The sequence below is a fragment of the Pleuronectes platessa genome, chromosome 14 (genome assembly GCF_947347685.1).
Source record: "Pleuronectes platessa chromosome 14, fPlePla1.1, whole genome shotgun sequence".
Lineage (NCBI taxonomy): Eukaryota > Metazoa > Chordata > Actinopteri > Pleuronectiformes > Pleuronectidae > Pleuronectes > Pleuronectes platessa.
Genome location: NC_070639.1, coordinates 23,478,449 through 23,503,142, shown reverse-complemented (window position 1 = coordinate 23,503,142; position 24,694 = coordinate 23,478,449). Strand labels below are relative to the sequence as shown.

The following is a 24,694-nucleotide window of genomic DNA, read 5'->3' as shown; positions in this document are numbered from 1 at the left end:
ACACACTGAGAAAACATATAATCAAAAACATATAATCAACTTTAATTTGTCAAGTCAAGTATAGTTATACAGCACATTTAAAAACCACAATGTTATTATGAAACCTACAGTATATAATATACATATCTAGCTTTTATGGAAAGTCACTTATTAATGTTTATATTTATCAATATTATTTAATAATACTTTACATACTGTATATAAGACATTATTAACATGTATATAGTATATTTATACTACACTTACATATGTAAACAGTGACATACAGGCATATTGTACATTGTTAAGTTTTATTATGACACTTTGCACATGGAAAACATTCATGTTCACAGACTTAGTTTAACTTTATCTACAACACAATACATCACAATAAATGTAAACATATAAATACAATAGGACCATAAAGTTAATACTCAAGTGAAGTACAAGTACCTGAACATTGTACATGAAAGTATTTGCTGCTCTCGAACATTTGCAGTTCACAGTACACGGTGTCAGTGGAGTTTCCAGTTTGAATACAAACTGTTCTATCGATTATTGATTTCGTTATTGATTTGTTCTGCTGCTGTCCTTATAAGGCGAAGTGGGCGGGCCGGGATGTGACGTGTCGCGGGTCAAAGGTAATTTCGTACGTCGGCGTGGTGGTTTGGCGCCAGCGGGTTTCGCGGGACCACAGAACGAGAAGCGGAGGAAAAGGAGAGGAGGAGGAAGAACTGACGATTAGAACCCGGAGAGAGGAGCCGACAGCCCGGGGAACCTGCGGCCGCGAGTCGGTGTCTCTGGAGCTTCTCCCCGGATCCCCGCGGAGCCCTGTCCCTGAAAGGTTACAGCACAAACGTGTGTGTTAGTCAGCGTGATGATGGGTTGTGTGGAGGTTAGCATGTGTTAGCTTGTGTTAGCAGCCTGACTAGCATCAGTATTCCACCTGTTTGTGCGAGTGCAAAACTTTACAAGCTAACGCTGCTAACATGAAGCTAGGTACCGTTAGCTCGTTTTACAGATGAGATGCATTGACCAACATCAGCTGCTTCACTTACATGACAGTGTGTGTGTTTGTGTGGTCTGTGTGCGTGTGTTGAAAACTTTGTTGTGACTTTGTTTATGCTTCGTCTGTGTGTGTGTGATGGCCTGTGATAACATCAAACAGACACACACAGACAGACACACAACTAACTGTAACCTGCTTGTTTTTTACAGATCTGGAAACAGTGGACACGTAAACATCTCTCAGGTATGAATCAAGCAGCTGTTAATGTCTCTCAATGCAAGTAGATGTGTTTACATGAACCATAAACACACTGGAGAACAGATTTATCAAATAAAACTGAAATTGAAACTAAGACAGGAGGCAGAAGTTGCAGGATATTGATCCACATCCCGAACATCTGGAAAGACCCGGGACACCTGAGGGTCGAGCACAGAGAACTCAGTGACAGCTTGATTTAATAACAAGAGTTGGTCAGAGAGGACATAACAAGTCCTTAGCTCTCCATTTACAGAAAGTGTGTGTGTGTGTGTGTGTGTGTGTGTGTGTGTGTGTGTGTGTGTGTGTGTGTGTGTGTGTGTGTGTGTGTGTGTGTGTGTGTGTGTGTGTGTGTGTGTGTGTGTGTGTGTGTGTGTGTGTGTGTGTGTGTGTGTGTGTGTGTGTGTGTGTGTGTGTGTGTGGTGGAAGAGTTACTGGATCTGCCTGTTAATCCAGATTCGCTCCCAAATCAAATGGGTTCTTCCTGGGGTCGAACCCCCACCCCTCCACCGAATTTCATAAAATCAGTTTAGTAGATTCCTTCAACATCAATTTATGTCTTCAAACATCTACATTAGGTCTATAACTTTTATATTTAATCAATTTAACATTTAGTTATTGTAAAGAGCATTCTTTTCCCTCCCGTCAGTTTCTGTCCCGTTCTGTCTTTCACGTCCTTCACGTCTTTCACCCTCACTCAGACGTCTCTTCAGTCTTTGACGTGCAGACACGAGGAGCTCAGGTGGAAACTCTCTCTTTAACTTTCTGCAGCTCATGTTCTTCATATTTTTATTTAAAGGCCTTGAGTAATAATGATGGCGACGGCGGAGCCTCCGAGCAGCTCCAGCCTCCTCCCTCTGCTGGAGTCCCTGGAGGACAGTGCTGCTGGACAGTCCGAGCACACGGACGCCTACCTCACCATCGCCAAGTAAGTCTCCACGAGTTGGAGACGTCCCCGGGACACGGCCTCGGCTGCAGCATGATAGTAACTCGTCTTTGTCCTCTGCAGCCGCCTCAGTGGAGAAGAAGCTCGTCAGTTCCTCCCTGCAGTTGAAAAGCACTTTTCTCGTCTGGGTAAAACCATCTTGGTGAGTCCCATTAACGCGTCATGTTAAAACCAGAGGAATCTCTAAACCTCCCGTTCTGGTTCTGAAGCTCAACTTCTGATAATCTCCACGTTCCCTCCAGACCCACGTCACCAGTCCGAGCGCGGAGCTGAGCCAAGCCGCCCTGCAGGCGTTGGGGTTTTGCGTGTACCATTCTCAAGTAGTCTCCGGAGTGCCTGGTGCGTTCTATTCCATATTTTATACTTCCTCATTATTATTATAGACCCGCTGGGATTATATTTTTTTATAGGAATGACGTCACTGCTCATGGCGATGCTCTCTTTGTTTCCCAGAAGCCTTTGCAGCAGACATACTGTCAGCACTTTGCTCCCTGGTGGTGAAGTCGACGGACAAGAACACGTGCACCAGAGCATTGTGGGTCGTCTCCAAACAGAGCTTTCCTCCAGATGTAGTTTCCAAAAAAGTGAGATATTTAAATCCAGGAAAATGAAGCTGCAGAGGTGCAGGTTTAGTTTTTATTCACACTGATCCACGATGGTTCTTGTTTCTCAGGTGCCGTCTATACTGGGAACGCTGGAGAGTGTGTGGAGCAGGGAAGACATCCAGTCTGTGGTAATGGAGCACGAAGCCTTGAACGTTATCATCAGGTAAGAATGGGTCATGATTATGAATCTCAGGCTCCTTGAATGTGATGGAACTTGTGTAGAAGAGATTAAAGTCCATTGATATTGACTGATTGTGGTTTTTGAAGGTTGCTGGAGCAGGTTCCAGCTCCGATGGGCGATGGAGCCGTGCAGTGGGCGAAGCTGGTCATTCCACTGGTCGTCCACTCGGCCTCCAAGGTGCGTCTACGGGCAGCAGCCGCCATGGAGCTGGGGATGCCCCTGCTGCTGGAGAAACAGACGGCGGTGGCGGCTATCATCGAACCAATGATGGCAACGGTGAGTAAACTGAGAGCTGCAACAATGAGCTGAAAACATTCAGCTCCATCATATGAGAAAAAACTTAAACTGCGCCTGTCTTCACAGAAACTGATCCCAGAGCTGCAGAAGCTTTTCATGTCCAAGAATGAAGCAAACGTCCTGAAGCTCTGGCCTTTATTTGTGAAGCTGCTCGGGAAGGTAAAGTGTGAATTCTGTGTTTCTGCCTCAAACATTGATCTGTTAACTCAACGTCTCCTGTGGGATCAGATCAGACTGATTGAAATGATTCTGTCACGCAGATGCTGCACAGAGGAGGTCCCTTCATCAACTCTCTGCTGCATCTGGAGGAGCTTGGATTCCGCAGCTCCTCCCCCAGCATCAAGAAGATCGCCTTCATCGCCTGGAAAAGCCTCATAGACAACTTCTCCCTCAATCCAGGTGAGAACCTCTCTCATGTCATCAATTCATACATGGAGCTGGAGGTGAAGACCAAAGTTTTAATTCCACTCCTGCTCTTCCTGCAGACATCCTGTGCAGCGCCAAACGTATCAAGCTCCTGATGCAGCCGCTGGCGTCCATCCACGTCCGGACCGAAGCTCTGCTGCTCACCAAGGTGGAGGTGTGGTGGTACCTGGTGGTGCAGCTGGGACCCAACCTGGCATCGAACTTTGATCAGGTCAGACTCTCCCTGAAACTTCCCCAATTCTGAGCAGGAGGCTGAAATTAAAAATGAAACGCTCACTGGTGACCTCCCTGCAGGTTTCTGTGCCTTTGCTCCAGTGCACCATCGGATGTGACGGCTCCTCCGTCCCAGCCACTCCCTCTAGAGCCATCACTCAAAATGGTGCCGCTACACCTGGAACACCCAAGACCGGTACGTTGCTACACCCGTCTCCCTCCACCCAGGCTCCTCCATGTGATGGAAGTGTGTGTATTTGATTGTGTTCTTCTCCCCGTGTCGACAGGAGCTACTCCGGGCTTCAACAGTCCGGCCAACACGTCTCGAATGAGCCTGAACTCCAGCGTCCAGGTCCCCTCCGCCTTCCCCTCCATCCAGCTGCTCGGCCTGGAGATGCTGCTCCACTATTTCCTGGGACCGGAGACTGTCGCCACCGCAGCGAAAAGAAAACTCACCCTGAGTCTCGGTGAGTGTCGGAGCCGCTCGTGGTGCATCAGATTCTATTATCACGTTTCTAATCCTGATCATCTTTCCTCTCCAGAGCCCCTGAACCACCCGCTCGTCTCCGGCTCCTCCTCCTTCACCAAACACGCTGCTGTTCTCATCTCGACCCTCAGAGACGGATTCATAAGCGTCGGCAAAGATGCTCCAGGTAGACGTTGCACTCGTGAAGTGAATTCACCAGTTTTTCAGTCTGAATGTGTATTTTCCACTGATTCTTTATGAAGACGTGGTTTAACGTTCTTCTCTTCTCGCCTGCAGATGCTCTGTTGAACGTTTTGTGGACGAATCTTGTGCGTTTTGTCAACATGACCATAGAGTCCGGTAAGTGAATGAGATGCAAGTTGATATTGTATCTGCATCAGTCTCTTCAGTCCTGCAGCTAAACTTATCGAAAAAATTGATCTTCAGTATCGGGCTGAAGTTTTGAATAGAACATTTCTAGAGCATGTATTTATCTGTTTACACGTCCTTTTATCAACACATAATACTTCATGTTTGGCTGCAGAACTGTTCAGATGAAGTATAATTACTTTCATATAAAGACAGCTCACGTGTTGAGTCAGTGTTTCCTCTGCTGTGGCTGCTGCTCAGCTGGGTGGGCTCTTAAAGCTGTGGGCCCCACCTCGCGGCGCCACAGAGAGCATTCTGATTGGGTCTGGGCTCTGTCACTGGGAGCAGGACCGGTGAGACCTCGTCCTCGCCCCCTGCCCGACCCACTCTCACTTTTGTCAGTTTAAGTCTGAGCGTCCGGGCCCTCGTGGTCGGGACGTCTGTGAAGAGAGAAATCCACTGAGGGGTTCGTCCCCGATGATGATGACCCTCTTCTCTTAAATCAGACTCTTTCTGAAGTGTTTTAAAGAATCTGTCCTGGTCTGCATGGAACTGAATCTGCTGTGTGGTTGTTAGGAGGCAGTAAGAAGGACCGGCAGGGCTCTGAGGTTCTCACCCTGATGCTTCAGGCTCTGCAGAGCATCGTCACCTCAGAGAATCTGTCTGCACACAAAGTCCTGGTAAGTTCAAACTGTTCCTCGTCTTGTGTTCGGTGATTTGAAGAAGTTAGAATTTGTATGAATTGTCCTGTTGAAGTTTCCTGAGTTGATCGTGTCTCTGTTGTCTCCTGATCCTTCTGCTCAGGTTCTGCTGGAGGCCACAGTGAAGGGAATTCCTCAGAGAGTTCTTGGCTCCGCCTCTTACCAAGTCGGCAAGATGGACGTGCTAAATGTGAGTTAAACGTCTTTCTTGGTCCATAACGTCATTGATGTTTTGTCAGAGATGAAGAGTAAACCTTTTTTGTTTCTTCTCCTCAGGGAACACCAGCTCTTTATCTCATCCTGCTCCTCTACAACAGCAGCATGCTCTCAGCCTACATCGAGGACGAGAGGTACGTCCTGTTCACTCCTCAAGTTGACGTCAGTTTCTTCTGATCTTAGCTCTGTGGTAAATATCTCGATCTTTGCCTGATGTCCTTCCATCTCCAGGTTCTTTCAGTGCCTCCAGACCCTGGTGGGCTGCGGCCTGTCGGGCCACACCTCCCCTCTGGCGTTTGCCGAGGCGGTGCTCGGGGCCATCGGAGGCAGCGCCCGGTCTCTGCAGAGCAAGGAGCAGCTGTGGAGGATGTGGAGCGTGATGGTCGCTCCGCTCACAGACACCATCACACAGGTGAGCAGGAAAAACAAGGAATACAACCAGTAGCTCTTTTCTTATTGGAGGAAATGCAGAACGTGGGGCTGTGATCTCAGGAGAAGTCTCTCAGTGAATGTTGATTTGTTTTTCAGTCTAATGAAGTGAACCAAGGTGACGCTCTGGAGCACAACTTCAGCGCCACGCACTCTGCGCTGCTCTTCCCCGTCACCCACCTCCTCCGTGGCTCCCCTCTGCAGCAGGTCTGTCAACCAGGAGCTGTCACTCTTTGAAACCCCCGACCAGGGAGAACAGCTCCATTCTGATCTGTTTGCTTTGTTCAGGCGTCCCAGAAGTCGATGTTGTCCACGTGGTCTAAACTGTACAAGGTGTTCGCCCGCTGCTCCTCGCTGGTGGTCACGGCCGAGGAGAACATCTGCTGCGAGGAGCTCTGTGTGAAGATGACGGCTTCGATCGACCGAGACGCCCTGAAGGTGAGTCGAGAGGAAGCCGTCGGCAAAGATGTATTTCCTAGTGGGTTTTTTTCAGGATTCCTTTTACATTTGAAATGATTTCATCCACATAATAAGAAATTTTCCAAATATGTTATAAAAATAAGGGTTTTGCCATCTGAAACATTTAATTTACATCTGGAAGTAAATCATATTCTGTTTTTAAATACACAAAATTAAGCATTAACAATTTGAGTAATGTTTTATTTGCTTGTTTTTGAAGCGACTCTTGTTTAACATTTTATATTTTCTGCTCCTCCAGGTCCCTTCAACTCTAAATGCAGTTTCCAGCCTCCTCCAGGTGATGGTGGAGTGTGTGGACTTCTCTCCGTACTCTCCTCAGTTCCAGCAGAAGCTGAAGTGTAAGAGAAGTTAAACTCATCTTATTTCAGATGTTTAATTGATTTTAAATGGAGGATTCACCGTCTCCCTCTGGTTTCCTCCAGCTCCTCACACGCCTGTGAACTGGATGAGAAAGAGGAACAAGGCTCTGGGGAACTTGTCCACGTTTCAGTCCCTGCTGGTCCAGTGTCTGGAGGTTTATCTCCAGGACCCCAAGGAGTCGTCGGAGGCCACGGGAGTCTCGCTGGTCTCCATCATGTCGGCTCTCTTCACAAATCTCGTCCTCGCCAACGCCGTCCGGGAGGCGCTCGCGTCTCTGGTTCAACCTCTCTCTCTCCTCTACAGTCACGCAGCCATGGAGGGTACCGAGTTCACATCGCTGCTCCTGACGAAGGTGCTTTGCTTTTATCGAAACTGAATTTGACGTCACAAACACAAAGCGGATTAGTTTCCATTTTGAAAATGATTGAAAGACGTTTAACAAGTCTTTTCTCTTTCCCCTCCTGCAGCTGGAGAAGCTTCTGGGTGACGTCCTGGGCTGCGTTCAGAGCCGCTCTGCTCTGGCCTTCAACGACGAGCTGCTGGCTCTGCTCTCTCCTCTGCTCTGTGTGTTGTTTCCACTCAAGAACAAACACCTGCGCACGTCGGTCGTCCAGTTCTGGAACGCCACCTTCGCCAACTCGGTCAGCCTCACCTACCCCGAAGAGATCAGGTAAAAAATAATCCTCAGGTTGTTTCTAATAAGTGGAGTGTTTCCTCTCACCTCAGTGGTTATTGACCTGGGACTTCATCGCTGGTTCTTTTCTGTTGTCATCTTCTCCACTCAGACCGATCCTGAGCCAAGTGAAGCAGAAGATCCCGATCATTCTTCCCGGCTTTGAGGTCGTCACCGTCTCTGGAGATCTCAGTGGCCAATTTTCCGTGAGTCTCCACAAATGCCCTCATCCCAAGTTAGTGCTCTCTCACTGCTCGTTGTTTATCGTGTCTTGGCTGATTTGTGCTCCTCTTCAGAGTGAGAGTTCCCAGTTGGAGACCAAGCTCAGTGGGATTCCCGTTTCGTCGATGGGAAAGAGGGACTCGCTGCTGGGGAAGGACAAGAGCTCCACCAAGACGTCCAAGCCAGTTTCTGTGAGTCTGAACTTTAACTAACTCTGCTGCTAAACGTTGCAGTGGCTGAACTTAATATCAGTCCTGACACTCAGCCACAGCAAGAGATACATGGGCTTGATATCACTGAACTCTGCAATAAGAAAAAACAAGAAAAAGCTGCTATATAATCTAACAAGGCTTGTTTTTACCCCCCCCCCTTGTGTTTAATTGCTTTCCACTCGACCGTTGCACAACTGGATCCATCGTGTTCCCCTGTGCAGACAAAGCTGGATTTTGGCTCTCCCAAGCCCCCCCGCAGAGAGTTCTTGGAGGAAGAGGCCTCCATTGACTTTGTCTTCATTCCTCCCGAGACGAAGGAGAGAGTTCTGACCGAGCACCAGAAGGAGGTGAAGAGGACTAAAAGGTCAGATTCTCTTTCTGTTCGTCTTGATTAAATCTTATTGAAGTGCCCTTGTAGTCAGATTTGTGAACGTTGTCCTTCATGTCTCAGGGGTGATATCCCGGCCATGTACAACAACCTGGACGCTTCTCTGGATACATCAGTTTTCACTCAGTACACTCAGAGCCAGGAGGACTCCTCGTAAGTCTTGAGCATCTGCTTCTAGAATCCAGATGAATCCCAGATCCCTCGTAAAAACACAATATTAAAATGATAAAACCATTTTCCTCACAGGGAGAAACTGCAAACGGAACAAGATGACAAGGTCAGCAAAGAGGCTCCTGACGAGGTAACGACTTCCAGTAATTCATTCACGTCAGATTTCTTCATTTACTTATTGACAGATTAAGTAACTTGACTTTGTTTTCTTCCAGGTTCCACAGGAAGACATGGAAAAGGAGGAAGACGCTGAAATTCCAGCGAGAGCGACTGGAGACTGTTCCGGCCCAAAAGAAACAGAAGAAGAGACGGAGAACCACCAGGATGAAGACATGACCCCTGAGCCAGCAGATGTTTCCATTGAGGAAGATGTAAAGAGTGGCGATACAGTAGAAGACATGGAGTCTAAAGACGGCTCAAGTCCTAACATCTCCAGCTCCTCAGATCTGGTCTCGGGGACTCCTCAGAAACCCAACAGTCGCCGTCAGTCCTTTATCACTCTGGAGAAGTATGCCGAGGGAAAACCTGCCAGCCCCAGCAGCACATTCACAGGTCGCCTCGGGAAGTCCTCCAGTAGCCAAGAACGCTCCAAAACCAGCCAGGCCTCTCCTTCTCAGGCCTCCCAGATATCTGCAGGTCCAGACTCTCTGGATTCCCAATCCCCTGGGAGAGTGGACTCGCAGAATCCTGTTAACGATTCCACGGAGTCCCCTCGACGACCTAAAGACTCTGGGATTGAGCCTGTGAGGCTGACTGAGCGACTGCCCAGTGACCCGACAGAGGACGAAGACGTTATCCCAGACACCCAGACTGAGGCAGAGGAAACGCAGCCGTCGAGTCAGGAAGAGGAACTGAACGATTCTCAGTCTGTGTCGCAGGTTTCTCAAAGTGAAACCAGACGCTCTGGGCGCCGCAAAGTCAAACCTGTGCTGCCTGCCGAGGAGCCTGAAGCCCAGGGGGAGAAGTCCTCGACTAAAAGGAGACGTTCTGGAGAGAAGCTCAACAATGATTCTCCAGACTCGACACAGAGCAGAGTAACCAGGAGAAGTCAGCAGATGTCTGAGGAAGCCAGTGGCAGAGAGAGATTACGAACGAGGGCTCAGAAGGACAAGAGCGAGACGCCGAGCCAAACCGACTCTCAGGGTAGAGCGCACAAGAAGATCAAGCTGCAGAGCAACTCAGATGAGTCCCTCGATAATCCTGAACCCAGGAGAGGAAGACAGAGAAGCACCAGAGAGCAAGAGTCCAGCCAAACTGTTCTCCAGTCCGACAGTGAAAGCCAGTCACAGAAAAAAAGGGGTCGCCCTAAAAAAGTTTCATCAGAGATTAACAAGGAGGTGGGTGTGAAGAGAAAGATGAGGGATTCACAGCAGGAAGGAGAGTCCAGCCAAACTGACACACCGGTTGTAGAACAGAAGGAGGAAGAGGAACTAAAGAGTGAGTCTCAGACGACCACTCCTTCTCCTCAAACTGGTGCCAGATCCCAGGACTCTGAGGTTGTAGAAAAGGAGGTTCAGGAACTAAAGAGTGACTCTCAGATGACCACTCCTTCTCCTTCTCCTCAAACTGGTGCCAGATCCCAGGACTCTGAGGTTGTAGAACAGAAGGAAAAGGAGGATGAGGAACTAAAGAGTGACACACAGATAATTACTCCTTCTCCTCAAACTGGTACCAGATCCCAGGACTCTGAGGTTGTAGAACAGAAGGATCAGGAACTAAAGAGTGACTCTCAGATGACCACTCCTTCTCCTCAAACTGATACCAGGTCCCAAGAGTTTGAACTTGTAGAACAAACCAAACCAGATGATCGTGAACTAAAGAACGACTCTCAGCTGATCAGCTCTTCCCCTCAAACTGGTACCGGATCCCAAGAGTTTGAACTTGGAGAAAAAAAAGAAAAAGATGCCGTTAAGCTAAAAGATTCTCAAATCCTAACCTCTTCTCAACCTGATGTCCGATCCCTAGAACCTGAGCTTGTAGAAGAGACCAAAAAGGAAGATGGTTCGATATCCGTCTCGACCAACAAGGCCCAAGACGGAACCGACAAGACAATCGAGGTGGAGAATGAATCTGAGATCAAAGGCAAACCCAAGAGTCAAGAGGACTCTGAAGTGATCACACCTGTATCTTCTGAAAACCAGTCACGGCGTAGATCCGGAAGAAGCAAGGCTGCAGCGGAGTCCGAAGACAAGAGTGACAGTCAGCCGTCATCGGGAAGAGGGAGGCGGTCGAACTCAAAGATGGCAGCTGTCGCTCAGGCAGAGGCCAGCATCGGAGGTAGAACCAGAGGAAGCAAGTCAACTCCTGGCTCAACCCCGGAGAGTTCTCAGTCGTTAGAAGTTCCTGGATCTTCAGAGTCCTCCCAAGGCAAGGGAAGGTACTCCAAACGAAAGTCGTCCCAGGAGTTAGTTCCCAGTTTGGAGTCTTCAGAGTCCGAAAACTCACAGCCCAAAGAAATGCCCAAAAAGAGAGGGAGGAAACCGAAAGCTTCACTTCCCAGTCCTCTCGCCCCTGATTGTAAAATAGATGGGATTGATAACGATGTGGCAAAGATTGTTGTTGATTCTCAAGAAGAAGATAAACAAATCACAGAAGCAACAACACAAATCACAGAAGCAACAACTGAAACAGTTTTAGACGAAGCACAGAAAAGCCTGAATGTTCAGGATTCTGAATCCTTCCAGGATGAAGCTGAACCGGAGGAGAAACCTGACCAAGAATCACCGATGGAGGAAGAGGCTGAGGCTGTTGTGGCCTCAGAACCTCTCGTTTCAGAGCAAACTGAGAGTGACGACAAAGAGGGAAGCGATGTCTCCCCGAGCAAGAAAGAGCAAAGAGACTCTCCAACAAAAACTGATAGAACTTCTTCTCAGGAGATTGACACCAAGGACGTAGAAGTGCCTGAACCAGCTGGGAGCAGTAATGAGCAGAAACAGGAAACTGTGCCTCCTGCTGTGGAAACACTGGTGTCTCTGGATGAGACGACGGAGGAGCCTCAGGTCTCAGAGCCCCCAGAGGACCAAGCTGAAGACGTTTCTGAAACTGGGGACAGTGATAAAGAAAATGAACAAGCTGAGTCAGACCAAGAACATCCAGTTGTCCCAGTGGAAGCTGCACCTCAGGATGGAAACCAGGTGGAGCTTCCAAAAGTCACGGATGAGCCTTCGAAGGAGGAGGAGCCCTCGGAGCTCATCACAGAGGAAGAAGCCGCACCTCCACCAGAGGATGATGAAGACAACAACCACATGATGGAGTGTCAGGATGAAGAGCAGACCCAGGCGGCCGACGCTGAGGACGATGTAGTCGAAGATGTGAACGTGGCTCCGACTGATCCGTGCGACGCTCCAGTGTTTGCAGCTTCTTCCGGTAAAGAAGCTTTTCAGGATTCTCCCGTGAGGCAGAAGGACCTGGAGGCCGTCATGGGCTTAGATGTTGGCCAGAGCCCCAGCGGTGGCAGGACCAGAGGAACCTGGTCTCCCTTGACCTCCCCCTCCACCAGCATCCTGAAGAAGGGCCAGAAAAGACCACTGGAGGATGAGACTCCCTCGCCCCTCGTCAAAGTAAGAGCCAGAGCAGACATCTGTCAGTTTATGGACTTTTATTTGTCTATTTGGATAAAAGTAACTTCATTTTTTCTGCTTTGACTTCCCAGTCCAGACGTGTGTCTTTTGCCAATCCCATCCAGAGGCAGGAACTGGCGGACGACATTGATCGCCGCAGCCCCGCCATCAGAACCAGTTCTCCCAGAAGACCCAAAGTCAGCGCCATCCCTCTGCCCAAAGTACGAATGAGCCCAGTTCTGGAGTTTAATTACTGTGTTTCCTGAATCCCCCCCCCCATAATGACTCATATCTGCTCTTTAATTCCAGTATATCACGACTCCGACAAAGGGCTCGTTGATCCTGAGCCCCAGAAATCTGCGCAGTCCAGGTTCCAAGAGCTCCAAGAAATGCCTGGTGTGTAAAAACATGACTCATCAACTTTCATTAGTCGTTTTCGACCAATCAGCAAGAGGACGAGGGCGACTGCATCATCTGATTCTGTTGTGTGTTTATAAAGTAAAATGTCGTAGATTAAAAACCTTGGTGAATCCTTCATGAATTCAAATGACTCCTCTTTAACGTAAAAGTATCGATTAATGCAGCTTTAAATTAGATTTAAAGTTTCACAGCTGGTGGTTATTAGTCATAATGGTTTATTGATTCATATTTTTCTTTCTATAGATTTCTGAAATGAACCAGGAGCCCCGCCCTGTCCCCAGAGACTGTATCTATCCGGCCCTGGTCGGCTGCTCTGCTCCTGTAGAGGCTGTGCTGCCTCAGATCTCCTCCACCTTGTGGTGAGTGAAGCACACGTTCAGTGAAACAATAATAATAATTATTTATTGTAATGTTCCTGAATGAAACAAGTTCTTTTAATTTGTCCTGAGCAGGTCTCGGGGCTTCGGGCAGCTCGTTCGAGCCAGAAACATCAAAACGGTCGGGGACCTCAGCGCCTTGACGCCCCTCGAGATCAAGACTCTGCCCATTCGCTCGCCCAAGATCTCCAACGTCAAGAAGGCCCTGAGGTTCTATGAACAGCAGGTAGGTCAGGGGACAGAGGTCAGGGGACAGAGGACAGAGGACGCATGTCTGATAACACAAATATAACCTCGTGTGACACCTGAGCTTCTGTCTTCCAGCGTAAAGGTCGAGGTGGAGACGAGTTGAAGAGTCTCGATGAAATGGAGTTGATGACGTCTGAACTGGAGGAGACCAGTGCTCCTCAAAACCAGGAGGACGAGGACAAGACCTCAGGCGAGACTCTCGGTGTGTAGAACTATTTTGATATACTTTTTTAATCAGACGTGTAAATGTACAACTTGTCCTTTTTTAAGTACATCAACAATAAACTATCTGTATTCGCAGCAACGGAGCTGATGGACGAACCCGTTCCTGCAGATGAAAGTTCTCACCAGGACGTCTCCGGGGATCGAACCCCCGACACGCCGACAGGAGGAGGAGGAGGAGAAGACGAGGGACCGCTTCACGGGGAAGGGCTCCTGGGGGACGTGGACGCCCTCACCTGCAGGATGACGCCACTTGAACTCAGTCGCTGCTCGCCGCTGCAGCTCGTCCACGTGCACGAGCAGCTGGGCGGCCTGATGAGCCGCGTGGTCGGCGAGCTGCAGACACGCCTCCGCCAGGCTGACGGCAAAACATGAAGCGCCCCCTGGTGGTCAGACTGCTGCACAGGCGCGAGGAGGACAAGCCAGGCTTCATGTTGAATCAGCTGATTTCACCTGAATCCAGCGTCCTCGGCCTTTTCGCACCTCTTTGCCTTTTTGCTCTCTGAGAAAGGTGTTTTTTAAAAATGAATTCTAGCAGCACATCACTTTTTATCTCTGTAGCTCGAGCTGTCGGGTAGTTTTTAATAAACACTCCGAGGGAAGCACGGTCACACTTTGTAAAGCTGTGACTAAAGATGTGTTATTAGCTGTAGTGGGGACAGGAGAGTGCTTTTCCCTCTGTAGACGCTGTGGTGAGGCTCTGGTGCAGTATTAATTGAATATTCCCTGAAACCTATTTGTACAGATGAGGTAATTTCCTCCTGAGCCGGTTTTTCTGGCCGTTTACAACTCATCAGTGCTCTTGTACATTATTGTAGCTTCCTGGTTTCCTTTCTGTCGTCCCACACAAATGTCTTATCTCATTTTTAATGTAAAGAAACGAACATTGAAATGTCTGCACTTCTCTATTTGTGACTTTTAAATACTTTAAATAAAAGAAACTGACGAACTTTTAAAAGAAATGTTTTAAAAGTAAAGCTTTGGGGAGTTTTTTAACGTGAGAAAGAAGCGGGGATGTTTTAAAACGATTGGATGGACACTAATGTTTAGTTTTATCAATTTTTCAATAAAAGGGAAGATGCTCTTGCAAAGACGTGTGCTGTGTTTTTAATGCTCAAAGTTGTTCATGGTATTTTTATCAGGCACAGATTTTATAACAACAATCTTAAAGAGAAGCTGTAGATCGGCTGAAAGACTAAAAGAAGAATCGGGGAGAAGACTAATAGGTGAACTTCAAATTCATATTTTTCTGTAACGTTCATTTTGTTGATGAGGAAGTGAAGGAATGAGTTCTTCTCATTTTTTTCTGAATTTTACTTTTATCGTCTAAACCTGGAATTCCTTTTCAACCGTTTAACCCCCAGTGTGCCTCGAGAGGATTGATGAGTAGATGATAGATTTCAAATTAATATGTATAAACATATTCATGAATCACAATTGGCCTCGCCGGCCTTAACAAGGTGCAAGAATCAGAGAAACTGTTTATGATTGAAGTAAACACTGTTTAATATTCACAATATTTAAAACTCAAGGAGAGACTGTTTAACATAAGTGTGAGGACTCGTTCAGAAAATATCAACTACCTGCACATGTCAGTGTTTCCTGTGATGCTGTCGCTAACTCATCTTCATCTCATCGGTCATGTGGGGACGAAGAACATCAGATCAAGATTTTACATTGACTCACACGTGACTCCCTATTTTGGAAACCCCTGACCTTATTCTTTTAATCACTCATTAAACAGTGACCCTGATATGTTGATGTATTTAGAATTGTTGCTGACCTTTGACCTCCCTCCCTCTCTCCCCCTGACCTCACTGTGAGGTCTCCACAGCAGCATCACTCCAGCTGCTCTGCTCCCTGTGAGGAACTTGGCTAAAAGCCTGACCCGTGAATGAAATACAGGGATGTTGATATAACACAACATGACAGAAGGTGCCGTCGCCTGCTCTCAGCCGGTTCCTCCTGGACAGCCTGGCCTGAGGAGCCGGCCTCTCTTTGGCTCAGGCCGCCGAGTAATTATCTGATTATTCCCGCAGAGCGCTGCCAGAGGCTGCGTTGCATTTCCACGCTTTATTGAGACAAGTTGGGAGTCGACGTGCAAACGTAGCAGATTGTTGTCCAGGCTCAGCTGGACGGAGAGAAGCCGCTCGGACAGACGCCTCCACTGCAGGAGAGCGTCCACACAGCTGAGGACAGGAGACGTCACCGAGGTAAGACACACAACACGGAGCAGGCTGAACACACAACACGGAGCAGGCTGAACACACAACATGCAACATGAGGAGAAGCAGCGTCTGTGACGGAGACAATATTCATGATAATTATAGAAAATTAAACATTAATCATGGATCAGGATGAATGTGTTGAGATGTTGAGATGTTGAGATTCATCTTTAGTTTTACAAACAGTCACATATTTCATGGATAAATCAGGAAAGGATTCATATTGATTGTTATTTTTAATTCATATTATTTAATAATCGATCTGTTACCTTGTTGATTAGTGATCTTTGTCTATTTGGGGATTTATAAGTTTCTAATTGTGAAATCTGCAAACTGTAAACAAATGAAATATCCTTTTAAATCTCCCACTTGTTATATAGTTAACTTGTAAATAGGAGAATTATACAGTTTTTTGATCTTTTGATTTTTTTTAAAGGTTTATCAGATGTTTGCATGTTGTTGTAAAATCTCTGAAACACGTCAATTTACATCCTGGCATTTTCCACAATAAAATGTGTAACTGTTCCAATGCTCATGTTCTAGACTGAATGTACTTAATATAATTAAAGGTCCAGTGTCAGGATTTAAATGCATAAATGGAAAATTCACATTTTAAATGTTTAATATAAAAGTGAATCACCTGAGGGAGTGATCGTGTTTCTGTTACGTTAGATTGAGACTTTTTTAAATCTGCACTGGGAGTCGATCGTCTCCCTTCACAGTCCCACATGTTTCTACAGTAGCTCAGAACTCCTTCAGTTGATTGCAATCTGCACCCTCACCACTAGATGTCACTCTATCCTCCTCACTGGTCCTCTAACATGTGGTTGCTGCAGGAATAGAGGAGATGCTGACTCAGCTGGTTCTGGGATGGACTGCCTTGCTCAGTGGCCTCCAGCCGGCTGCTTCCTTTGCCACAACCAGTAAGTGCAAACACCGAACATGGAACTGGTTCTGTTTCAGATCCTGAATCTAATGTGAAACCATGATGAGCGTTTCAAACTAAGATGAACTGGTTTGGATTCAGACATTTCTCAGCTAGTTCCAGAAATGAGAAGGTTTTCAAGAACAAACTGTGATGAAGTCAGCGAGCTTGTGTTTGTGTGTTTGTGTGTGTGTGTGTGTTTGTGTGTGTGTCTCTTCTTCATGTTGTGTGTGTGATAAGGTCGAACAGGAAGTTTCACACGTGTTCTGTCTGTAGAGTTTCCCTCCGGCAGGTGGTCGGCTCGGAAATGTGACGTCTTCATCCCTCCTCCACCGCTCATGATTCCTCCAGTCAAATGGAAAGCAGAGATAATGGTGATGAGCACACACACACACACACACACACACACACACACACACACACACACACACACACACACACTCTCTCTCAATCTAAACCTGTCTCCATCTCTGCAGTTTGATATAACCGAACACATCACAGGACCCAGAGGTGAAAAGGTGCGACAAGTTTCATTTTAAGTGCTGAAATTTGGGAATTCCTAATAAAATGAAATAATGTGTTTTCATTATGAGGATTAATCATTAAAGTTAATAATCACCATTGTGTTTTGAAGGGCTGCAGAGGACCCAGAGGACCGAAGGTGCAGTGTCTCACACTCACACACACACAGATGCATGTGAAACAACCTTTATATTTCTTTTAAGACAAATATAATATTCCTGCCGGATCAACAGTTATAAAAGGATAAATGAAGTTGTGTGTATTTCAGGGTGAACCTGGTGTGAAGGGTCCTGAGGGAGAAGCAGGAACACAAGGAGTCATGGGACAAGCAGGACAACAGGTCGGAGAAAGATCCACCATGTTGAGAAACACACAAACTGTTGTGTTGCTCCCTGTCTCAGTGTATATTGTCAGTTACACAACCTTTGTTGTTGTTAATTGTCTCCACAGGGGGAGAAGGGGCTTCGAGGCTGGAGAGGTCTGTACGGACACATAGGAGCTCCCGGGATGATAAAGGTAAAAAAAAAAACATGAGCAAATATTAATGTGGTGCAATATAATGTGATAAATTATTCATTAATAACAATCTGTGTTTTCACAGGGCAGTAAAGGCAATAAGGGATCTAGGGTATGTGACGGATAAACTGCAAACATACACACTTCAAACACCTCTGACATTTTCCACTTTTCTATATAATGTATTTATATTTTATTTATTTTGATCTTTTAGGGAGATAAAGGTATGAAAGGAACACAAGGACCCAAGGGAGAGACGGTGAGGACAAAGTCACTCGTCTCCTGTTGTCTCCTGTTCCTGCAAATGTGACAAAATAACACAACTGACTGTCTCGTTGTGTGTCTGCAGAGCGAGAGCGGCGTCGCCGGACGTCCTGGAGAGAAGGTAGAGGAACGTGTGACGCTGTGAATGTTCCCTTCAGAATAAAACACTGAGGAGGTTCTGTGATCTGTTCTGTTCCAGGGTAACGCGGGTGTGAGGGGCGACCCGGGTCTGAGGGGGGGGCAGGGACACCGAGGACGAGCTGGAGGCAGAGGAGCAGTGGTGAGCGCATCATGACATCATCATGACATCATCATGACATCATCATGACATCACTGTGAAGTCAGGATATGATTTCACATCCATTTTCTGGCCTGAATTAAACAGCATGTGGACACACAGCTGGTAGTGAGAGGTTCGATTCCCGCCCCCTGCCTGCTAACCAGTGACTCGATGTGTGTTCAGGCGCTGAAAGGTTCTCGTGGTCCTCCGGGGAAACCGGGTCATCGTGGTGCTGCAGGACGTTCTGGTCTGACTGGAGACGCTGGACGACCTGGACAAGGTTTGAATCCCTTAACTCTGGAGAGACAGTTTTTATTGCAACACTTTTTAACTGAATGTGATTGATTGATTGATTGATTGATTGATTAATTGATTGATAGATTGATTGATTGATTGATTGATTGATTGACCTCCAGGTTTGATTCTAGAATAAGTAAAACAGCAGGTCCAGAAGCTCGGAGCCTCATGTCTCACTGTCTGTTTCTCACTGTCTGTGTCTCACTGACTGTGTCTCACTGTCTGTGTCTCACTGTCTGTGTCTCACTGTCTGTCTCTCACTGTCTGTGTCTCACTGTTTGTGTCTCACTGACTGTGTCTCACTGACTGTGTCTCACTGATCAGCTCTGTTGTGTTGTAGTGTACGTCCTGTCAGGTCTGCATGGAGACACAGGAGACAGCGGTCCACCCGCCAAATGTGACTGTTCACAGGTTCAAACCCCAGAGCGACCGCTGGACCGAGTGCAGACGGTTAGTGACACGAACATACACACACACACACACATTCTCTCTCTCTCTCTCTCTCTCTCTCTCTCTCTCTCTCTCTCTCTCTCTCCCGTCTAACCTCAGCGTGTCTCCAGGTGTTTCTCGCGGACGGAGAGAAACAGATGCGGAGGCTGCGAGGAGAGAACGTGATGGTGCTGAGGACCGACCGACGAGCTCTGTACATCTACTCTGAATCCCAGTGGATCAACATACTGGTAACTGATGGAAACATCACACATAAACACAACACTCCTGAAATAAACCCCTTCATGAAGGTCAGAATATATGTTATCAAAGTAATATTAGCTTCATTCACATGTTTATTTTACTCTTTGATTTAACATCCGTTAGGTTTAATGAATATTGTTGTTTTGTAACTTTGTCCTCTCTCTGTGTTTTCATTCCCTCTGACACCAGGAAGAACCAAGACACTGATCAAACACTGGACTCAGAAGAATCTCCTTAAAGCTTTAATTATGTTTAATTTAATGATTTATTTTTTGTTTGTATGATTTCTACATGCATGTTTATCGTTCGAACTCTTAAAGGTAAAATCGTCCTCCACAGTGTGTCTCTGTGTTCACTCACTGTATGAATGAATTTAAAGAATTCAGCTCCTACAAATAAAGACCTGATGAATGTCTTTTGTCCTGGTGTCAGATTTTAATCATTAGGGCCCGAGCACCGATGGTGAGAGGCCCTATTGAATCTGTAAGGATTTTTATTATTATTATTATTATTATTATTATTATTTCCTTTTGGAGGGCTTTTTCAGGGTCTAGACATGCTCAAAAAGTTGTGAAACTTTGCAGGAAATTCAAGGTCTGCGGATATTTTTGTATTCTGGAGTAATTTGAATTGGGCGTGGCAAAATGGCTCAACAGCGCCCCCTGGAACCAGCCCCTAGGTTTCCACATAAGCGATTTTCACCAAAATCTAGTTTATTTTTGATCTTGAGTTCTCACTGTTTGAAAAATGAAATAAACCTGATCAGAAAACAGATCTGACAGTAGGGGGCGCCCTTTTCATGACCTTTATCTTTTTGAGAGGTGCAGATAAACCTGATATTCTAAGACCTAAATAATCTGTTGTTAATCCACCTTCAGGTTGAGCTTGAGCTACTTCATAAGTTTTTAATTAATGAGAAGTTAAGACTCTCGCTCTCGTTCACTTCTGATAAAGCTGCTTTCAGTCGTCGGCTGATCTCCGGAGAATCTCCTGATGTTCTCTGGAACAGATGAACGTGAGAAGGCAAAAGTGAGACTGAGACTTTCCTGACTTCTCATCGACCGAATCCGACAAAGATCCCAGTGCGTGGAGGATGAACCTAAACTACAGGCCTCAAAATGGCAGAAACCCAATAAGAGGCATCATAGATGTTAAATCCTCTTCAGGATACGATGTTGTTTCCAGGCACTTGCTCCTCAGGGCGCCTCCGGTCCATGAAGACGCTCCACCTCCTTATAAACATGCAGAGTGATGGACGAGCCGTTGAGATGACAAACAATTGACTGATTTTATTCACTAGCAAAGTGATGATCACCTTCGTTCAGACAGAGTTCATTGGAGCTGACTAGCTGCTTGGTCTACAAGCCAACAAACACTGACGGCAAAGCTGAGTCCGTGTAAACAAGGTGTGAAACCAGGACTGTCATGAAAACATTAGTCTGATGTCGCCGGCTGACGCGGGTGTGAAGGCTGAACTCAGACGACTGGAGGTTCTGGTCGAGAGGGACTGAGGTCGAGATCCTTCAGATCTGCTGGGAACAAATTGAATTTGGAGAACTGAGAGAAATGAAAATGTGCAAGACCGACCTCGAACTTCACAGAGGAAAGGGAAGACATGAAAATAACGTGGTTCTTCCCTCTGGCTTCTTTTTTTTTTTCTTCATACAAACTGATTTGAAACCTCCTGTGATCTGAGAACAACCTCACGAGAAGTATTTGATGAATCTAAGTCGTCAGCGGCCGATCAGCCGCGGAGCTGTAACGTTAAAGAAATACGTTCGGATCAAACGATCCAATTATAAACTGAGTAACCAGATCAACACTTTCTAAGTATTTTGAGAACACACGTCCAGTCAAACTCATTCTCTTCTGACACTCCTTAAAAACTTAAAATAATTATAATAACAATATCTTTTCCAGTATTAAATAATCTTATATAAAAACACACACACAAAAAAGGTTTGAAATAAATGGCAATGCTCCCTCTAAGAGCGCCCTGCCCCCCCCCCCCTCACCCCCCCCAACATGTCTATACACATCATCTCACGTTCGCATCCTTCCATTAATTCTCTCCTTCCCTTCGTCGGTTCCTTCCCTCCTTCCCTAGCTCCATGCAGTACCAGTTATTTTGCAGCGAATTGTCTGCGTCTCGTCTTTTGTATATTTCAATGCAAAGCTGCACAGACATTGTGAAAAAAGCTTGATTGGTGATTTTTCTGGCTTGCTTGTATACAGATATATATACATATATATTTTTTTAACTCATGTCATTGGGTTAAACATGTATTGTAATGATAGTAATAATGAGGATAATAGGAACAATCATTTTCTGAGAGCACGAGTAGGAAACACAGCTTGCTACTTGCTCAGAAATCCCAGGGTGGAGGTTTGGGATGAGGGGAGACGGACAAGTCAAGACAGACATTGATTATTTCTTCTCTGCAGAAACCATGAGTCCTAAATAATCAGTTCGGCTGTTTAGGCTCCACCCAGTGTCCTCGCTCCCTACCAATCACCGGTCAGTTTGGTGCTTTGGTCCCTTTTCGGAGGAGCGGGGGGCGGGCCTCGCCGCAGCGTTGCATAGCCTGAGATGTTGGCATGTTTGGTGGAGTGGGAGTGTGTGTGGTGGCGAGACAAAGTCTGGGAGTGTCCTCGACTCCCCTGCTGCTGCTGCATGAGCTCGGGAGGAGGCGGCGGCAGGAGCGCCATGTCGTCCATGGTGCCCACAGGCTCCATCTTTGACGAGGGGATGAGGGAGGAGGAGGTGAGGGAGCCGTGGCGAGACACCGACTTCCTCTTCAGGGTGCGGTTGAGGTCTTCCAGGAAGTGAGGCTTCAGAGCCAGGGAGACCGGCCCGGAGGACTTCGGGGAGGTGGGTGGGACGGGAGAGGAGGAGGAGGACGTGTAAGAGGACAGGGAAGGAGGCGGTGTCTGGGACAGAGGAGGCGGCGAGAGCGGCAGTGAAATCGTGTTGTCGTACTGAGTCGTGCTGCTGCTCCACCGGTTCAGTGATGGAGGAGGGACCGCCCCCTTTTTCAGGGAGCTCTGTTTCCACGACGTGGACGACAAGGCCGGCGTCGCCGACTGTTGATGTTGCTGCATCTGAGGCTGGGGGTTCACCACGGCTACCTTAGGGGGGTGATGGAACTCTGACGGGTGAGGAGGAGGAGGGAAGAGCTCTGAGTCACTGGGGGGAGGCGGGAAGTAGTCGGGAGAGGAGTCGAGGTTGGTCGGATGGGAAGGTGGAGGCGGGGGGGGAGGGGATGGGAACTCCGCGGGCTGATGGTGCTGGCCGGTCTGCAGACCCTGGAGCACCAGCGGGAGGTTCGCCAGGTTCAGCTTCCCCGGCTTGGGGAGCGGAGCAGGAAGCGCTGAGGAATCTTTAGAAGGAGACCCGGTGGCTGACGAGGAGCTGGAGGAGGTACCCGTCTGAGGAGCTTGGGCAAATTTGTTGACCAGGCTCTCCACCTTCTTCGGCCTCTCGTCTTGGGCCTCGCCTGAGTTGGAGCGCATGGAGGAGGCTCTCTGTGGAGCTGGCGGCCCGCGCTTGATGGATCCTGTGGACGAGGTGGAAGGCGACTTCTTTATGGGGGAGCCCGTCTTAGAGGAGGATGAAGACGGAGGAGGAGGGAAATCTCCTGAGGTGTTGTCTGGAGGAGGTGGGGGGAACTCTGGTGACTGTGGAGCCACAACTCCTCCTGGCTGCCACTTTGGCTTGGCCTTCACCGCCGGAGGAGACTGAGGAGCGCTGAACTTGGAGCCTTCCATGGAGCTGGAGGCAGAGATGGAGGAGGAGGCAGCATTTCCCGGGAACTGATTGACAATCTGTTTGACCAAAGAGGAGGTAGCAGCTGCAATGGAGACCGAAGAGGAGGAGGACGAAGGAGACATGGTGAGGTTTTTGGAGGAGAGGCTGTGCTGCTTTGGAAGAGTCGGAGGCGGCTGATTCGGGGAATGTCCCGTTGAGAAACTCTGCTGCTTCTTAAAAGACCCTTGGCTGCTTAGGAAAGGTCCTGGAGACACAGGTGACAGGGCCATGGGAAGGGAGGAGGGACCTGAAGGTTTGGGAGCAGTTTGAGGGGGAAAACCACCAGTAAAGGTTTTGGGAGGTGCAGGGGGGGGCCCGCTGGGGGACAGGGGCCGGAGAGTCTGCAGGGAGGTGGGAGGAGAGAGCCCGGCTGGAGGTGGAAGATGAGGAGCATTTTCATCGGAATCCTCCGCCGTAAAGTCGTACACCATGTGGGGAAACTTCTGTGACAGGAACTGCTGGAGGCCAGTGTTGGTGAAATTAGAGTCGGACTCCGGATCGAAAGGAAGCGGCAACCCGTTGGCCTCCATGCTCTCCGGTGGAGGAGGTGGAAGGTAGGCGTGCTCCTGCTCCTCCTCATCCAGCGGTGGTGGTGGAGGGAGAGTGGAGCTGGGGCTTGGTGGACCAAATTTTAATATCGCCATGGCTGAGCCAGGAGCTGGTGCTGTGGGTGGAGGAGGAGGGGGAGGAGATGGTGGTAATGGAGGGGAGGTGCTGTAAGCAGCTGGAAGAGTGTTGTAGTTTGGTTTGGTCGACTGAATGGGAAGAGCAGGGGGCGTGGCTCCCGGCAGCGGCGTCCTGGACTGGTTCTGGCTCTGCAGGCGAGCCAGCGTGCTGTACTTGACGTATGAGGTGGGAGGTGCCGGCTGATGGGCCACACATACCAGAGGAGGAGGTGGAGGAGGTGGAGGAGGCGAGGGCGGCGACGTGGAGGAGTCGTCTGAAGGGACAAGGCTGTCGGTGTAGCTGCTCCGGGAGGGTGGAGTCTGAGAGAGAGGCAGCGGGGGCATGGTGGGTATGTGGAGAGGGATGGGTCTACTGATAGGGTCGATCCTCATCATCTGCACAGAGGAAAGAAAGAGAGGAGACGGAGGTGAAGAGACACAAGAAAGTATTAAACAAGTCTGTTGTTGTCACGTTTCTGTAAAACCAACAATCCAGGACACAGTAGGAGTGGGGTCCAATCCTCTTTTTCATTTTGAATTATCTTCCAAGTCAAATCAGTAAAATACCTGAACTCCCGAAGCATCGTGATCCTTCAGAACTGAATTTTAAAGAAATGTGATTGGAACTCATTCGTACACAAGATGCAAGAACTCAAACCAGTGCAGTCACAGAAGAAGAACTTCAAACACAGCAATGTTGGAAAACACATTCAGAACCTCAAACTTTCCCACTTCACTTTAAGTTAGTTTTCTATTCGGCATCCGCAAAGAAACTGGAGGGTTTGTAGGGTTTAAAGTTTTAAGGTGAGTGGAGAACAAAACCCCAGAGTGTCCTCACACATGTGAGCAGACCAGGGAGTTGATGTGCGTCTCTGGATCACCTGAGATCTTCAGGTATCTTCATCCTGCAGCTAGTTCACCTGCACCGCGTTTCAACCCCTGCATCATCTCATCAAATAGGTTATTCATAACTTTAGTAAACAGCTGAATGCTTAACTGTCCAGACTGTTTTGTTATTTGTTTGGTTAGGACATTCCGTCACCACACGAGGTTAGAACCAATCAACAGTTCAG

General features: G+C 47.8%; 3 protein-coding genes across 3 annotated transcripts in view; 2 read left to right on the top strand and 1 right to left on the bottom strand.

The window, feature by feature from the left end:
- The first annotated feature begins 647 nt into the window (after positions 1-647).
- Positions 648-13,801, top strand: rif1 (replication timing regulatory factor 1). Its single transcript, XM_053439219.1, has 36 exons — positions 648-823; positions 1,198-1,231; positions 2,043-2,171; positions 2,253-2,331; positions 2,432-2,528; positions 2,643-2,773; positions 2,863-2,957; positions 3,062-3,251; positions 3,339-3,431; positions 3,533-3,671; positions 3,758-3,909; positions 3,993-4,107; positions 4,199-4,378; positions 4,454-4,564; positions 4,675-4,737; positions 5,323-5,426; positions 5,551-5,637; positions 5,724-5,797; positions 5,895-6,075; positions 6,192-6,299; positions 6,381-6,530; positions 6,811-6,910; positions 6,995-7,284; positions 7,400-7,602; positions 7,718-7,811; positions 7,902-8,018; positions 8,261-8,403; positions 8,491-8,580; positions 8,674-8,728; positions 8,814-12,158; positions 12,251-12,379; positions 12,468-12,554; positions 12,822-12,937; positions 13,031-13,181; positions 13,280-13,406; positions 13,506-13,801. The coding sequence occupies exons 3-36, from the start codon at positions 2,056-2,058 to the stop codon at positions 13,799-13,801; spliced, it is 7,608 nt and encodes a 2,535-aa protein (XP_053295194.1). The 5' UTR covers positions 648-823; positions 1,198-1,231; positions 2,043-2,055.
- A 3,616-nt stretch (positions 13,802-17,417) lies between these two features.
- Positions 17,418-19,355, top strand: LOC128455552 (acetylcholinesterase collagenic tail peptide). The gene is made up of 9 exons (XM_053439218.1): positions 17,418-17,438; positions 17,549-17,614; positions 17,700-17,726; positions 17,964-17,999; positions 18,078-18,158; positions 18,342-18,438; positions 18,796-18,905; positions 19,016-19,195; positions 19,338-19,355. The coding sequence occupies exons 1-9, from the start codon at positions 17,418-17,420 to the stop codon at positions 19,353-19,355; spliced, it is 636 nt and encodes a 211-aa protein (XP_053295193.1).
- Positions 19,356-20,422: 1,067 nt separating this feature from the next.
- The window catches only part of raph1a (Ras association (RalGDS/AF-6) and pleckstrin homology domains 1a), a 45,054-nt gene continuing 40,782 nt past the window's right edge, over positions 20,423-24,694 (bottom strand). Inside the window, exon 20 of the mRNA XM_053440187.1 lies at positions 20,423-24,017. Coding sequence (XP_053296162.1) covers positions 21,654-24,017 — 2,364 coding nt within the window. The 3' untranslated portion in view covers positions 20,423-21,653. The remainder of the gene's footprint in view (positions 24,018-24,694) is intronic.